This window comes from Zootoca vivipara, chromosome 11, assembly GCF_965207765.1.
Source record: "Zootoca vivipara chromosome 11, rZooViv2.hap1.1, whole genome shotgun sequence".
NCBI lineage: Eukaryota > Metazoa > Chordata > Lepidosauria > Squamata > Lacertidae > Zootoca > Zootoca vivipara.
This window is the reverse complement of record NC_142594.1, coordinates 47749694-47767493: the sequence shown is the minus strand read 5'-3', so window position 1 is coordinate 47767493 and position 17800 is coordinate 47749694. Positions and strand designations below refer to the sequence as shown.

Genomic DNA, 17800 nt, shown 5'->3' with positions numbered 1-17800 from the left:
GAGGGACAGGTGGCCGAGCAGGAAAAAAGAAAGCTTTTGTAATTGCTTGGCATGTCAGCTCTGTGCTCGGGAACATAGGCACCAGTTGGCAGATTGGATTAAAGTCCTCCAAAGGGTTGGCTTGGGGATGCTTAATACCTGCACTCCAAATCGCCTCTACAAACATTAAAAAGTGCAAGCTAAACCCCGTTACAAGGGATGGTGTTGGAGTGGCTGCTTATGCGTTGCCAGAAAAAAGCAAAAAGCAAAGCCTTCACCACAAAAGGAGACAAAAGATTATGCACATTTGCATTTGAAAAGTGGTGGTGATGATACTTATTACTGCACCCTTTACCAGCAGGGCCCAGGGCAAGTTACAACCATTTAAAAGTCAGTATTAAAAGAAGTTAAAACACATAACAGTCCCAGTAATAGGATGCATCCTAAAAATGCAAAGCTCCGGTATCAAAAGCCAGGACAAAGAGGTGTGTCTTCAGCATCAGTTGGAAGCTGTGCAGTGATGGTTCCAGACACATCTCTGTGGGGAAGGAGTTCCGTGGCTTAGGGGCTGCCACTAAGAAGGCTGCCACCACTACTGAACCTCTTAGGGCAGCAGAACTACCAGCCCCCTCCCCCCCCCCCGTAACAGCCAAAAGGTTCTGTAGGGAAGAAGGCAGTCTCTTGGATATTTGGGGTTTAAGCCATCTAGGGCTTTATATGTATAGACACACGTTTAGAAATAACCACTTTAAATAGAAATACAATCCATTTTACTATGGTGCAGAAGACTGAGGTCAGGTGACATTTCTGCTCCTTAGTCTGCTGTCCAGGTGCTGAAAATGAATCACAGAATTGTAGAGTTGGAAGGGACCCTGAGGCTCATTTGGTCCAACCCCCTGCAAAGCAGGAATATGCAGCTGTTCTTTATGAGGATCGAACCTGCAACCTTGGCGTTATCAGCACCATGCTCTAACCAACTGAGCTATCATTGTGTGGCAGACAACTGGTCACACAGTGATCTGGTGAGACAACTTCGAGGCCCCTGCAAGCTCCCTTCTGATGGGTTATTCATCTTTAAACCAGACTCAGCCCTCCAGATAGAGGACGCAGTCCAAAAGAGGACAAGCCTCCTGACAAATAAAGGACACACGGCCACTCTAGCTGCTATTCCAAATAGTGTCACGAGATCCTTTGAGACAGAGAGGGCATACCTCTGCCATTTCCGCAAGATGGAGTCCACAATTTGTGTGGCTAGCATGCAACTCCCTTCATCACTTGATTAGCCAATGCTTCAACTCGCTTCACTCCAAAACATTTTCTCTGAAAGTGAAGGGGGACCTCACCTGCTGGCTTCACTTGTGCTTGGTCAATGTTAGGTGTGAGCAAAGCTCTATATGTCTAGAACTGTATGCGCATAGGCTCTTTGACGTGAAAGGGATCTCTGGACCCTAAAGTCCCCCAACTGTGCATATGGGGAGCACAACCACATGCTGTTGGATGACTGCAGAGCTCTGTTCATGCTTGCCGATATCCCGCTGCTTCCTTCCTTCCTTCCACTTCTGTAGGCGAGAGCATGGCAAGTATGACCCAAGCTGAATATGTGACCCATCTTTGTTGAAAGGTGTTTCATTACTTTGAACCCTGGATGAAGGGGAAGTTTTGTCTGTGTTGATTAATCTTCAGCTGATTTGTGTGGGTGATGAGCATGCATCTGCGACCTGACCCCATGAAGTATGAAAAGAAGCAAAATTTTAAAAGATATGTGATTCCTTTAAAAAAAAAACTTGTTCCAAAGCAGGTTTAGCTTAGGGCACACTTGTTATACATTGTTCTGGCTGCTGCATCTCAAAAAGGATATTGCAGAATGGGAAAAGAGGAAGAAAAAGGCAAGCTGGAGGAACTACCCGATGGGAAACGGTTAGAATGCCTAGAGGTTTTTAGTCGGGGGGGGGGAATTGATGTGTAAGTGTGGACATGATAGATGTGTATAAAATTATACATGAAATGAAGGAAGCGAGAAGCTTTTCTCCCTTTCTCAATATACTAAAACCCAGAGTGGCTGGGGAACCCCAACAGATGGGCGGTGTGTGTGTGTGTAATTATTATTATTATTTTTATTATTATTATTTAGGCCATCCAAGGAAACTGAATGTTGGAAGATTTGGGACAGGCAAAAGGACCTCTTCGCACAGCACGTACATAGTTAAACTCTGGAATTTGCTTTGCTAGCACAAAGTGTGGTGATAGTCAACAGTGGGATCCTCTTTAAAAGAGGATTAGTCAAAATCATGGAGGGTAAGGCTATTGAGGGACACAACCTATAATGCATATGTTCTGCCTGCTTGCCTACCATGAAGGCAGACGTGTCACAATGGCAATATTCTACTACCAGGATCAGAGGCAACATGCTTCTGAATACAAATCACAGGGGGCGGGGTTACAAGATTTAGAGTGGTTGGGGGCTTCCTGGAGCCATCTGATTGATCATCTGATTGAACCTGCAGCATTGGCGGTTTCTGCACTATGCTATAAGCAACTGAGCTATTATTTTTTCTGGTGCCTGTGGTATGGTTTTAAAACATTTTAAAATATGTGTCCCATAAAAAACATAACCTGTGAAATATCTCTGAGGCGACAGGTGGAAACAAGTGAGGTGAAGAAAGTCATTTAAGATAATGTCTTACATTTAAAGTCAGTTCTGTCTGGCGCCAGAACGACCGGATATATATTTAAGGAAGACTATTCCCTTTCAATACTTGGGTGGCTGTCACAAATGCTTTTTGTAGCCTAATAAGTGGAGGAAAAACTTTTCCCTGCCAAAGTCTAATTTGCCCGCCAGCCAATGTATTCATATTTTTTTTAAAAAAAATCTATATGCTACCATCTCATGTTAAAAATATCAAGGCTGTGTGCAAGACTATACGAAGAAATACAGCAGAACATAAGATACCATTAAAAAATACCAAAAATGTATATTAAAATGACTGGCAATCTTAAGAAGATTTAAGCTGTTGAAACAAAAGTTATTCAAAAGATGCTTGAAGGTTAGCAGTAGAATCTGTGCTTGGAGAGTACTCCACAGTATGTTACCAGAGACACTAGATAACTGACTTCTAAGTTGAAGCTGGTCAGGCTTCTGAAACCCAGGGGATAATTAACTGCACTCTTGCAAGTGATGTCAGTGATGAAGCTGGGATATAAAAGCTCAGGTGTTTCCTGGTCTCAAGCTGCTCGGGGTTTTGAACCTTGCCCAGCAGTATATGGGTAGAAAGTGCAGGTGTTTTAGCAGAGATGTCTGCATGCTGTCAGCCATCTGCCCCTACCAGCTGTCTAGTAAACCTACTTATTTATTATTTATTCCATAAAATGTATACCCCAATTGATTGTAAAAGGGGGGGAGCCTCAAAGCAGTTCATAAAAATTAAACAAGAAAATCAATAAAAATTCACAACCATGCATTAAAACATTCAAAGGATAAAATAGCAGAACAGATTAAAGTTGCCTCAACTGTCTAAGTGTGTGGGTAGACTTGTTTAAAAAAAAAGAATGTTTTTAGCAGGCGCCAAAAAGAGCACAGCGAAGGCGCCATGGCTTGATCTCAATAGGCAGGGAGTTCCAAAGTAGACACTGAACAATCAAGTTCATAACAAATGAGGAACCAAGTAGGGTTCTTATCACCATAGTAGCAGGAAACAGGTTCCCTGAGAAGGCTACACCAGTGTTACTCAGAGGCTGGCCACCCGCAACATGGATCTCCAAGGGAAAGAGGCAGGGTGATGGAGTGAAATGCTAAATAAAGTTACCTGCAGAAACTGAGCTGTTAAAATGGTCAGATGTTTAATCTTTTGATTGAACTGGAATGAATATTACTGCTAGCAAAAAATAATGTGTTGGTATATTTGCATTAATAATTACAATAGGCCTATACTTCCCTTAGCGAGCTATATTGTGCCAGTGCCCAATGGAATTGCTTTTGTTGCTCTTCTACTATATTCATTGGTTATAATTACTTTTGTATTATTTTAATATGTTGGAAACCAGCGGTGTATTTTCCTATAAATGAAACGTGTTATAAAAATGTTCATAATAAATGGTGCCAGAACCTACCAGGCATGTAGATAAATACCTTGAGGTTGAACCATAATGAGTAGCTACACATCAGAGAGAGGGGGGGAGAGGAGAGAGAGAGAGAGAGAGAGAGAGAGAGAGAGAGAGAGAGAGAGAGAGAGAGAGAGAGAGACGCAAATATGAACATATCTGAAATCAATATTGATACTGCTACAAATCAGGAACCATTACATAATACTTAAGACACATTATTATGCAACCAGCATGCATTTTTATTTATTGCAAAAAAATTATCCCATTAACCAGCAAGCAGCAGCCCTCGTGTGAGTCCTGGTGGTCATTTTTCCTGCCCCCTGCCAAATGTTTGTCCGCTCAGGTTCACCCAGTGGCAGAGCTTCATGCTCCGGCACCGGGGGCAGAGAGCAGGCAGGGGCGGGGCTGGCGCGTGTTCTGGGGCATGGCACGCCGCCCGTAGGGGCGTGGTATGCATTCTGGGGGCGGGGGCCACCGCCTGCGGAGGCAGGGCGCCCAGCACGGGTGGGGGGCAGCCATGATGGCGCCCTTGGGGTTGCGTTGCCCGGGGCGGAGCGCCCTTATCACCCCCTCTCCCTATGCCCCTGGGTTCAGCGCTTGTGCCCTGTCTACTTTTGGTGTTGAGCACTTTATACCTTGATATTTTTTTATTTTGGGGGGAGCTGCTCTGAAGATTTTTATATTTAAGAGGCTCTTGGATTCTCTTTGCCTTCCGCTCTTATTGCTGCACTGATTTATTTTCCTATTCCATATATTGCATTTTACCATCCGCTGCAACTTTGCAATTCTGCTGCTACTGTGATCAATCTGTTAGCTTTACCTAGTTGAATCTATTTACTGCTTTCCCCTTTTCAACCTGGCTGGACATTCGGCACGTTGGTGGTCAACTGTGATAATATATGGGTAAGGTTTTTTTTGTTCAGATTCAGGTAGTTTTGGGATGAAGTGGGTATGGCAGTGGAGGTACGATAACCTTAGCTAAGGGAAATGGGGTGGGGGGGCAGGTGTATATCTCCAAGTGCCCTGTCATTTCCCAGTCCTTGTCCCAGTACAGGAGACCAGAGTTGCTCTGCCAATTTGCCCGCAGTCCTGGTGTTACTGCTGTTACATGCCAGATCAGTCCAGATTAAACAAAAACAAATCTTATACAGGACTTCATCCTGCATTAAATGACTGACTTGGTTTCTATCGCTGTTAGCTGAGTTAGATGATCTGGAGGAGCTGAGTTTTCCCAAGTTTGCCCCCGTTTCTTGATGCAGCACAAAACAAAATTGAGGGCCGGGGGGGGGTAGCAGAGCTCTGTCTCCATTTCCAGTGCCTCTGTCAAGATAAGATCTGGTTATCTGTGAGTGTACGTGGTGTTGGATGCATTGACCAGACAGTGGATTCTGTGGGCATCTTGACCACCCCACTTTCCAATAAGTTCCCCTACCTGAGCTGACGGAGATGGTCTTGGATATGTTACCAAGGACCTCTAGGTTTATGGTTCTGGAGAATCTCAACAATCATTCTAGGACTGCCTTGCCATGGGTGTCTCAATACTTCGTCGCTTTAATGGCAACCATAGACTTGTCCACACTTTGGGTCTGAGCATGAGGATGGTGATTCTCAAATGGGGGATTTTTTTTTCTTGATTCGTTTTTTCTGTGGTCAGAACATTCCCTGGTGAACATTCCCTGGTGAAAGGAAGTAACAGTATAGACGCCACTAGAGGATGATGTTTTGCTACCTCTCCTGTAGGTTCTTTTCCCAGCATGTCCGGCAGGGTCTGCTGCCTGAGTTTTGAGGTCCCAAAAAGGGGCTTTTAACTTGCGCAGGTGTGACATTTGTATACCCTATGTTGCTAAGAACACTCCCCATTGTAGAATGTGGTGTTGTGTCCAAAGTTGATACGAAATATATATAAAATTGTTAATACAATTTTATGAAATGGTAAAGCGGCATACAAAAAATTTTAAACGGTTTGTGCGTAACCTTTTTTAATATTTCAATGAAATATACCTCATTTTAGTCATTAATAGGAAAAAGTTCATCCATTTGTGCTACAGGAAATAATTTTTGAGGGAAAAAAATGAAAAAGTCATCACCCTATTCCCCATCTCTGGTTTAAATCCCTCAGCCATTAAACCCTGTGGGTGGCTTTTGGCAAGATGCAATCACCCAACCCTTTTTCATAGAGGTTTTCGTGAGGATACAATTAGGCTGCCTGAGGTCCTTTGTCAAGGACAGGATACAAATGCGAAGAGAAATATTATAACTGTACATCACAATTTTGTTTATACATCAGAAGGGTTTGTTCTTCTCTAAATGATGGCTTTGAAAGAGGAGATATGGACAGATTTGGTTTCGATTGCCCAGTTAGGCCTACATATAACTGGCTCATTTTGAGCACCACAATTTAGATGGCTCAGTAATGTTGTTAATGACTATTGAAAATGCATCATGCCAATTAGAAGCAGGAGTATTTCATTACCACAGGCTCTCACTAGTGCACACCGCAAGTACGTTAGCATGTCCTACAGAGAAGTCGTTTACAGGGAAGCAATTAGCTCCCTGTTATTCCAAATCCAATTCAATGTGCATTCTCAGGACAGGCTGGGGAATGAGGAGGGGAAGGAAGGTGAAATGAAACTAGCTTTTCATCCTGGCTCAGGGATTGGGAGGGAGGCCACAGGCATTTAGGTCTATATTTGTTAATATAGGGACTCTGTCCTCTGGGACTAGCAGAGCAGAGAGTACCCTTGGCCGAAATTATTTTACTGGGACATTTGAGGAGAAGCAACCTTTAACTGCAGAACTCTCAGCCTTGAGCCAGAGGCAGGCAAAGTCTATTATAAATTGTTCCCCAAGCATCTTTGTGCTTTGCCCTCTTGGGTTTTAAATTGTTATAAACCTTGCAGAAGCAACACTATTACATTCACTACAAACTGTTTAAGCACAATATATTGAGATACAGGTCTTCTAATGTTACAAATATTCAACTTTAAGTGATAAAATCAATAAGTAGAGAAGGAAACCATATAAATCAAACATTTTTGAATTCTGCCTTCCATCTTACAAATTTGTAAATTTTAGACATTCCTGTTCAAACCATTGCTATATTTTCTTGTTCCCAATGTGTTACATATAGAATTCTATCAGCTACAATCATGTGCCAGAGATAGCTGATGATTCTCACAGTCCCTTCCAACTCTACAATTCTATGATTCCGTGGCCTAGACGACACCCTGTTGGTAATCCCTGATATATGCCCTAATTACTGTATGTATGGCCCAGAGTTACAAGCCAGGAAGTGAAGCTGGGTGGGAAGTCTGCTCAGGGCAACAATGTCCATTAGAGGACATTTAGCAATGGATACATTTGCTTTGCATGCAAAAAGTTCAATCCCCAACATCTTCAGGTGAGCCTGGGGAAGAAGTTGATGTCTGTGTGACTTTCCTTTAACAGCCATGGCTTCCATCAAGGAAGATGGTGAGAATTCCCCTCTAAACAAAACTACAGTTCTTAAGATTCCCAGGGAGAGGAAATGACCATGACTATTACAACCTTTTGCTCTTTGAGTGAACAGCAATATTGAAAATGTAACACATGCTCTAATATCAAACCCACAATAGATTTGGTTGTTGGTAATCTAAAAATGTTTGTAGATGTTCTTAATGTTCGTAGATTTTCTTAATTGTTTTTTAAAATGGTTTAGATATGTTTTGTTCAGTTTTTAATTGTATTGCTTTTACTCTGTTGTTCTTTGCTGCCTGGGCTCCCTTGGGAGGAAGGGCGAGAGAGATACCGTACTTAAAAAACAAAAGAAACAGCAGAAACAGCAACAGAGCAAATGGTCTTTTAAAGTAATAAGCCTCTTAGAAGGGCCTGTCTTTCATCTCAATAACTCAGTAAGAATGAGCAACTTGGTTGTCATTGCTGGTTTACACTCCCCCCCCTTCCCAGCTTCCTTTCATTTTTATTTCATCCTTGCAGGACTCCCAGAATTCAGTTCCTGGGGTCAAGGGTTTTTGCTTTTTTGACTTGCTGCCAAGTTGGTAGCCCTGATAATAAACAGTGAGATCAAGTCTCCAGTTCAGAAGCAAGGCTTAAGCCAATAAACTCTCACATCACAGCTGGAAAAGGGCACCGTGGCTTTCTCTTCTGTGCTAGCAGATGTAATGCCTGGGCATATTTACAGTGGAATAGGAGAGAGTGATGGACTGTTTGCCTGTCATTGCTGTGCACCCTGCCTCTGGTGGACCAAGGTGTCCTCATTAAAGCTTGTTCCAAATTTAGCTATTGCTGGGAGCATGTGCCCCTAGCATAATCAAAGGCCCTGTATCCACAGCGATGACAGAGAGCATCTGGAGTGATGGGACTTGCCAAACGTTCTAATAAGGTGTGAGGTGGAAAGAATACACAGCCGCACTAGGTGAATTAATTGACTCTCCCTCTCTATGACAGAACGAAATTGGTTTTTATATCTCCCCTCCCCCCCCCTTTGCAAATGCAATTAAGCACAAAACAAATACCAGGTATTTCCTCATGCTAGACCTGAAGGGATAACAGAATCTTGACACTTCACATTACTAATCCCCTTTTCTCTCTCACTTTAATTTCATTCTGCAGACGTATCAGCATTCGTATACAGCTTTTTATGTCCTCCGAAAACTGCCTGATGGGTAAGTGATACGATGTGTTACCTGGGGTTTCTGCAGATTAGGAAAGCTGCTGGGAAGCAAACTGTCCTAAGCAGTGTGGGCTTGTGTCCCAGTGCTTTAACCATTCCACACTGGCAGAGCCTATAATGGAATAAGGGCCTTTACTTGAAAAGGGAACACAGTGAATCTTAACGTTGAACAGCATGATTCAGTAGTGAGCAGCAAAGTGTTGCACTGGTGCCAGCTCCACCCACGTCCCCTCCTTCATCCTTCATTTTAGAATAGTGAGAGAGAACCCTACTGGATCAGACCAAAGGTCTACTCCAACCTCCTGCCCTCCTGTTGGAAGCCCACATGCAAGACCCAGGCACAATAACTCTCTCCTGATGTTATTCCCAGCAACTGTATTCAGTGCCTCCAATTCCAGCGGTTGCATATAGCCATCGTGACCAACTGTTGTGAATAGCCTTATCCTCCGTGAATTTGTCTATTACCCTTTCAAAGCTATCCAAGCTAAAGGCCATTATCACATCTTTTGGAAGCAAATTCCACAAATTAATTATGTGTTTTCTGAAGAAACGCTTCCTTTTGGCTGTTCTGAAGTTTTGGAACAAAGGTCTGGGTCATTCTCATGTTGCAGCATTCAATTGGTAAAAGAATGATTCATATCCTTTTGAACTTAATGTCCAGTCGTTTGTTGGGCCTGATCTTCTGCACTTCCTCTCTGCACATGCCTGCTTTGCTAAGAGTGTGTCTCACGATGCAGCTACACAATTCCACTAGCTGATGTGTTGCCACAGAATAACATATTAGGTGAAATGCCACCTCGTGCATTGGTTACTGACCTGTTTTTGATTTGCACAGGGGCTATAACAACAGGATCACATAGTAATATGATTTGGGGCGGGTGCAGCTAGTGGAAAGAGATTTCTTGCTGAAAACAGATGTCCAGAGGCTTATCACATCCCAGAAAAGCCTTTCAAAATGGTATGAATTTAGAACAATTAGCTTGCAGCGTGGACACACACTGAATCATTTGCGCATCTGATGCAATCCTTCTGTTTGCGTGAGCATCAACCTTGAAACTATAGTTTTAGTTTTACTTATTATCTACTTTATTAAAATATTTCTAAACCACCCTTTGTTGGCTTTCCCCCCAAAACACCTAAAAGGTACCATGCAATGCGGCATGGAAGGACCTTTTCTGTGTTGGCCCCACCATTGCAAACATTTTGTTGGTGGGCCACGATGCACCTTTTTGAATTGGGCTTTTGGTTGAAGGATGGGTTTAGAGCAGGCATCCCCAAACTGCGGCCCTCCAGATATTTTGGTCTACAACTCCCATGATCCCTAGCTAACAGAGACCAGTGGTCAGGGATGATGGGAATTGTAGTCCAAAACATCTGGAGGGCTGAAGTTTGGGGGTGCCTGGTTTAGAGCATCAATCCCTCTGCATTGTTGCTCGTGCGTCTTACTTGCTGTGTGGTTGATTTGACCTAATTGATGGATTAGTGTTCTTGTGCACTACTTGGCTTACTTGTTTTTAGCCGTACATCACCAGCCCTGAGACAGCATAGCAAAGGATGAGCTATAAATGCATATACAGTGGTACCTCGGTTTACAAACACAATTGGTTCTGGAAGTCTGTACTTAACCTGAAGCGTACTTAACCTGAAGCGAACTTTCCCATTGAAAGTAATGGAAAGTGGATTAATCCATTCCAGACGGTCCTTGGAGTACTTAAACTGAAGCGTACTTAACCTGAAGCAAACTTTCCCATTGAAAGTAATGGATTAATCCGTTCCAGACGGGTCCGCGGAGTACACAACCTGAAGCGTACTTAACCCGAGGTATGAGTGTAATTGGTTCCAGAAGTCCGTACTTAACCTGAAGCGTACTTAACCTGAAGCGAACTTTCCCATTGAAAGTAATGGAAAGTGGATTAATCCGTTCCAGACAGGTCCGCGGAGTACTTAAACTGAAAATACTCAAACTGAGGCGTACTTAAACCGAGGTATGACTGTAAATAAATATTTAAAACATCAGGGTGGTATACAAAATACAACAAAAAAAGTCATTATCACCATAAAATATAATCAGAGCATCTTTAAAAGGCAGTAAATCACAACAGGAATGGCTAAACAACTAAAATAGCCTATGATAACAAAGGGTAAGGTGATCCACAGTTTTGACGCTATATCGGAGAAGGCACTCTCTATCTCTCATTGACTTGTAGAAAAACCTCCCTAGCAGATTTTTAGCACATTGGTGCTCTACCAACTATATGGTTCCAAGCTGTTTAGGTCTTCAAAGCTAATAATAATAATAATAATAATAATAATAATAATAATAATAATAATAATATATTCATACATACATACATACATACATACATACATACATACATACATACTGGGCGGCTTCCAACAAAAGATTAAAAATACATTAAAACATCAGTTATTAAAAACTTCCCTAAACAGGGCTCCCTTTAGATGTCTTCTAAACCTCAGACGTTGTTAATTTCTTTGACATCTAATGAGAGGACGTTCCACAGGGAGGGCTCCACTACCGAGAAGACCCTCTGCCTGGTTCCCTGTAACTTCGCTTCTCACAGTGAGAGAACTGCAGAAGGCCCTCGGCGTTGGACCTCAGTGTCCGGGTTGAACGATGGGGGTGCAGACACTCCTTCAGGTATACTGGGTTGAGGCTGTTTAGGGCTTTAAAGGTCAGCACCAATAGAAGTCAGGATCCACAAGCAAATAACCAGTGCAGTTAAGACTTACTTGTTGGTTTCCCTGTTATATGGCGGCACAATGATTACTTGTTGGTTACTGATTGCAAAGTTCAGCAAATGGGAATCCTTGTCCAGAGAGAGAGAGAGAGAGAGAGAGAGAGAGAGAGAGAGAGAGAGAGAGAGAGAGAGAGAGAGAGAGAGAGAGAGATTTCAGTAGTAGCAGTTGTTGTTGTTGTTTTTTAAAAAGGAGAAATCTAATTCTTTGTGACTGACATACAGTAAATTAGATTCAACATTTCAAACAGCAGCCTATTCTTCCCTGCTGTGAGGGCTTTTTATATCAGAGCTGTAGTTCACTGCACACTGCAACTCACTGATCTGTTGTTAGATCAGATCTGTGTTCCCTGGATTTCTATTGTATTCTTCATCAAAAGACGTTTTGTAAGCATGGGTTGGTCTGTAGATGGAGTGAAGTTGATCGATCAGGAAAGTTTTGCTGTTCTTCAGGCAATACACCCAAATTATGGAATGCTTTCCCTGGAAATATGCTAGGTGCCAACTTTATTTTACATTCTTGCACAAAGCTAAGACTTTCTGCCCAGACATTTATGAAAAGTTAACCCACTGGTAGGTGGGTTTCATATTAAATTTGCATTTTCCTTTCCTTTCCTTTCATTTTTAAAAATGGAGTGTTGTTGCTATTTGAGGTATTGTAACCTGCCCCCGAGACCTTTTAATATAGGGAAGGGTAAAAATATTCACTTCTGCAAGGTTAGGATAGCTCTTTCAACGGCTAAGAGTCAAAACAGCAAAACGAAAGTTTGGAAGCGACATTATGTCTAGTTGTGTTGTTTGCATCTGCTGCTTTGAAGAGGGTTTTGCCAAGCCATAGTTTGATCCTTCACATTCCAGTGGATCCTTACAATTATTTTGCTGCAGGCTGATATGGTTAGAAGTCTATATACGGTAATCTGGATTGCGTGTTGAGGCACCAAGGCATCCCAAAAGAAACCTCACACTTCACACAGGAATTTAAGTTCAAGGTTTGGGGCATTAATTTGGCCACAACTTTATTTAAATACATTAATGTGAGTGGTTGCTTAGGCATTGGTTCCTGCATTCTGTCGCCCGCCTGGGACAGATCAGACTCCCGCTAGCGTACTAGGGGAGTCAGAATAGGTGAGCACGCCCTGAGAGAGGTCTGAGCTGGGAGTCATGCCCTTCACCTCTCTCCCTTGGATGCTTCCCAAGGCTCATGCGCGGCCCTGGCCCCCACTGGGGATACGGACAAACATGTGGAGCCCCAGGATTCCTTTAACGGAATACCCCTATAAGCAGCAGCAATTTTGAGGGGCAGGCTCAACCAAATCCTTACCCCTCCACCATCCAAGTTGAACCAATGCCTAACTGCAACCTTACAAGTTGTGACTATTTGCTACACAGTAGGCAAAAACCACAAGGCACCAGCCAATCAGCCAAGTGGGCAAAATTCCTACCAGGCCCCTGCTCCAAAACAGGCGACCCCATGACAGGCATAGCAATGTCAAGGACGAAGAACCCCTAAATATAGGGAGGGAGGGAGGGAGATCCGTTGCAAGGAGCAAGGTGAAACCGAAAGCTGCATGCACCAATATTAACTGGCTATGGCTGTCAATCAACAAATTGCAACATCCCAATTACCCCAGCAACTGCAAATCCCCCTATCACTCTTGTGGCCAACCCAACAGATCCGCCTACAACCCGGGAGCTGTCTTGTTAACCCTCCTGCAACCCAGGCTCTCCTTGAGAGGAAAACCTGCTTTTTCAGCCTGCCCAGAGTGGACGGGGTACAAATAATAACATCATCATTCGCCACAATTTGACTCAACCTCACCTGCCATTACAGCCTCTCCATTCCCTTCTCACTCTGCTGTCCATCTCAAGGGCTGGTTGACACAATCAGCAGAATCATGTGATAAACCCATTCTTCTGTTTGTGTTGTTAGCAACGGCCATTATGTTAAAATAATAAATAAATATGCTCATGTACCTTGCGGGCGTAGGCTGCAAGAACTATATGTTGCAGGTTTCCTTCCAAACCTCCCTGCACGGTGGTGGTGGGAATGAGGGAGGAAGAAGGTTGAAAGAAGCTGGGGTTTTTATATATATATAAAAAAACAATTCAGAGCTTAACTTGCTTCATATTTAGATGTTCCCAGTTGTGTTGCTTGAGTTGGTTCATCTCACCTACCATTGTTAGTTTATAATTTGCGCTTAGGAACATAGGATGTCATCCTGCTAAGTCATCCTCACAGTAGACCTATTGACACCCAGGGGCGTAGCAAGGGGGTGTGTTGGGTGCCGCCCTGGAGGGGGGTGTCTGCCCCGGGTGCCACCCTGGAGGGAGGTGACACTCCCTGGAGGGTGCCCGCCCCTGGAGGGGGGTGTCCGCCCAGGGTGCCACCCTGGAGGGGGGTGACACTCGGCGCACGCACCACCATGACTCCCAAGCCATTCACGTGCGGCTGCCCCTGTAAGGCCGGCCGCCGCATGCGAGCAGCAGCCTGTATGGACTGTGCATGTGTGGTAGCCCATATGCACTGCGCACGCACGGGATGCCACACATGCACAGTCCATACAGGGGTGTCACACGGGCACCACCCCTGGTCCCGGGGGGGGGGGGACAAAAAAAATTCTGCCCCAGGTACCATCTAGGCTTGCTCCGCCAGTGTTGATACCAATGGGTCGAAATGGCTTAAACCTATTAGTTCCAATGGAACTACTCTACATGTAACTAATGTTGAATATCACCCATAGAAAACTGCCTTATTCCAGGTCAGACTGTCTGTCTGTCTAGTTCAGTGTTGCAGTGAGTCTCTGTGCCAGGGCTGGCCAGTCTAAAGTCCAGGCATTCTTGGACTCCATCTCCTGCATTGTTCAACCATTGACCATACTGGTTGGTGCTGATGGGAGATGGAGTCCAACACTACCTGGAGGGCACCGTGTTGGCTATCCCTGCTCTGTAAACTTTTGCAGAGGTCTTTCCCATCACTTCCAAACTGATCTTTTAAATCGTTGATGCCTGGAAGCTTCAGCACTCAAATCATGTCTTTTGCCACTGAGCTACAGTCCCTCGCTTGAAGATATAGGGATTTTAAAAAATCTGAAGAAAATGCTGTGTGCTGCAAACTGCCTTTCACATTTCTAGAATCAGTTTAGCTTGTTTCATTTTATTAAAATTAATTTTGATAAATGGTTAAGGTATGTTAATTTAAGCCATTATGCAGTTTATTTATGTTGCTAGAGAACCAAATATCCACTCCTCTTCTTCGTCTTTGGCGATCACTCGTAGCCGAGTAAGATTGTCTTCCATAAACACGATTTTAACTGTCTTCCCTATCACACATCATAGAGCTCTGATGCCTTTTTGCTGGCTGTGCCTCTATCTGCAAACCCTATCATTTATATTATCTCTGAGAGCTTTCCAGCCATTTGAGTGGAACTTTAAGGTTCGAGCCACCATTATCCAGAAGAACACCTCTTATTATTCTTATTTTCCAAAGGGATAGTCCATTAATGTCCTTGTTTTCAGCGGTGGGTGTTCAAATTCAGGGCTTATTCGCACAGCCAAAAACAAAAAAAACCTCCAGATGCCCGTGTCCATCTTCTCATTTGCTTTCCCCCCTTTCAGTCCATAATATTGTAGATCAAGTTCATGCTGCAGTAGGCTGCCATCTAGTGGGTTCTCTTATTTCTGTAACTTGGGCTCCTGTCTTGCTGCTCTACAAAGTAATTCATACAAAATGGTTAATGTGGTGTTCTTCTTAAAGCCAGGTTCCAATTGTGCTACCCTGTGCTCTGCTTCTGAGTTATGAGAATCTACATTTTAGGACAAGAATCCTTGTGTAACTCACTGTTTGACTGCATGACAGACTGCATACCTTATTATTATTTATTTATTTATTTATTTATTTATTTATTTTATTTTATTTAATATGCATTATTTCATATGCAAACAGTCTTTCCACTGAGAGCATTACAAAATGCATGCAGCTTTACTCCGTCATAATGGTGTTGTGCAGAATCCTGTGGTTCATTTTCTTTTTAATGTGGCAGGTTATCATGGTGTTCTTCAGCTGGCATTATAAAATTGGTACTGAAGAGGGTAGAAAGCCCTGATCACTTCCCCATTTCCCATCCAGCCTCTTGCAAGCATCCTGAAGGCCAAGTGACTCAGTGCCAATTAACAGACTGGCACATAACCGGATGAAAACCCACCTCCTTTCCAATACATTCTTTTCTGGTGGAGTGGTTACGCTGTGCCATGTGAATACAGCAGGAAGAAGAAGAAGAAGAAGAAGAAGAAGAAGAAGAAGAAGAAGAAGAAGAAGAAGAAGAAGAAGAAGAAGAAGAAGAATGATCATTGTTGCTATAGAATCGTAGAGTTGAAAGGGACCTTAGAGGCCCTTCAATCGAACCCCTGTCCATTGTGCCAGTTAAATACCTCCTGCCGAAGAAAGCTCATCACTTCCCATGCAATCAATAGTTTGTACTTCCCTACAAATGGTTCTAGTCTTGCTCTCTGGAGCAAAAGATAACTAGCCTGCTTGCAAACAAATCAGCATTCATCATTTTTGTCAGGGATGCCAAATAAAATATTGAGGGGGCAGGTAAGCCCCACCCCACATAATCAGTTGTGTGCTGGGGCTCATCCATACCATTTGAATAGCAATGCCCATCAACTTTGGGGGCAGACCCCTCAAATATTTTATTGGAGGGGCCAAAGGGACCCCAAAGTTGGCTCCAATGGTTTCTGTGATGAATACCCCTCAACTTCAGTAGTCTTATGGAGAGGCAACAGCATTCAATAATACTGTAAATGGGGCAAAACAGCCAGTTTAACAAAATAACGCAACTCCACAATGCAGAATAAAAGCACCAAAGTAATCAATAAGGAATTGAATGCAAAGCAGAGAACTCTGGATGACAGAAGCAGGCGAGGCAAACCAGAGAGGTGGCTACAGATGTATCCAGAGTGCAAATGGAGCCCGGAAGATTTAGGAAAGTTGTCAGGCACTCTCGCTTCCTTTGCCATGGTTTTATATTTAACAAATGATCTTTATAATGTGGTGAATTAAAGGTGCACAGAAAGACCACAGTAGACACAAAGTCTATCAGACTTCTTTGCATTCGTTCATTGCTGAATCCATTATATTTCAGCAGAGCCGAAAGGACAGGATTATACGGGGCCTCCAGACAATGTATTTCTATCAGAGCACTGCGAAATGTGCCCCAGCTGCAACAAAACATGTCTCTCCCATATTGGTCTCTACAGCCACAGCAGGCACTGTAACTCTCCAGTGCTTGGACTTCACCCCTGAAGGCACATTCCTCCATTGTCTCCCGAGACAGACGGATGCCAACAACTAAATGTGGATGACAGAATAATAACATGAAGGTGAATAAAGAAACAAATAATGCACTTATGTTCTTCACATACAAAAGCTTCCAGCTTTATTCAACTCCAGGTACATCTGGGATAGTCTCCTTTTCTGAAACTCTGAAGAGCTGCTGCCGGTCAGTGTAGGCAGACACTATTACTAGATGTTACTAGCTGTAGAAGGCAGCTTTCTATGCACCGTTTTAACCCAATCTTTCCTTTCCTTTTTAAATTACTTTGTTAATGAAGAAGGAAGGTAAGAATAATTAGGAAGAGGCACTCCAGGCTAATTATGCAGAGCCATCATTTATTTAATGAGGCGCAATCTTCAGTACTAGAAAGAAAGAAAGAAACTGGAGCACAAACAGTGACAGATCAAGGAATATGGTGCCGACTCAGCCACCTCCATCTTCAGTCTTGCACAAAAACCCACACATCTTTTTTACGTTCATCTGGCTGCACCCTATTGGAGTTACCCAGCGATGCATTTTCTCTGCTGCCTTTTGAATGTTTGATTTGCTGCTATGCTTCCGGACGATTAAATTCGAAGTAGTAAAGCTTAGATTCGGAATCTCCAGCTCCATGCTAGTTAAGGTTTGTGCAGAAATTTATTGGCAATAGTTCTTTGCAAGACAATCCTTTTATACCAGTTTGGTCCGGATATCTTTTGTGTTCCACAGAACACAAAAGTGTCAGAGAGGCCACTTCCTCTCAGTAGTAGCCAAAATTCATCTGTATCTCACAAATCTGGCATTGTTGACAAAGCCCATCTAAACTCAATAAGCAACCCCACCCACCCACCCACCCACCCATGGATTTCCAGTTATTCCTGCAGCAATTGAATGTTAGAGCATGCTGCTGGAGATAACAGTGATCCCTCTCTGCATGTGGCTATGAAGCCCAGAAAACCAAGTGGCCTGCAAAA

General features: G+C 43.3%; 1 protein-coding gene across 2 annotated transcripts in view; it reads left to right on the top strand.

Moving 5' to 3' along the window:
• The window catches only part of DPP6 (dipeptidyl peptidase like 6), a 493091-nt gene that overhangs the window by 386268 nt on the left and 89023 nt on the right, over nt 1-17800 (top strand). For both annotated transcript variants that reach the window (XM_060280914.2, XM_035129463.3), the window contains exon 6: nt 8692-8744. In XM_060280914.2, coding sequence (XP_060136897.1) covers nt 8692-8744 — 53 coding nt within the window. The remainder of the gene's footprint in view (nt 1-8691; nt 8745-17800) is intronic.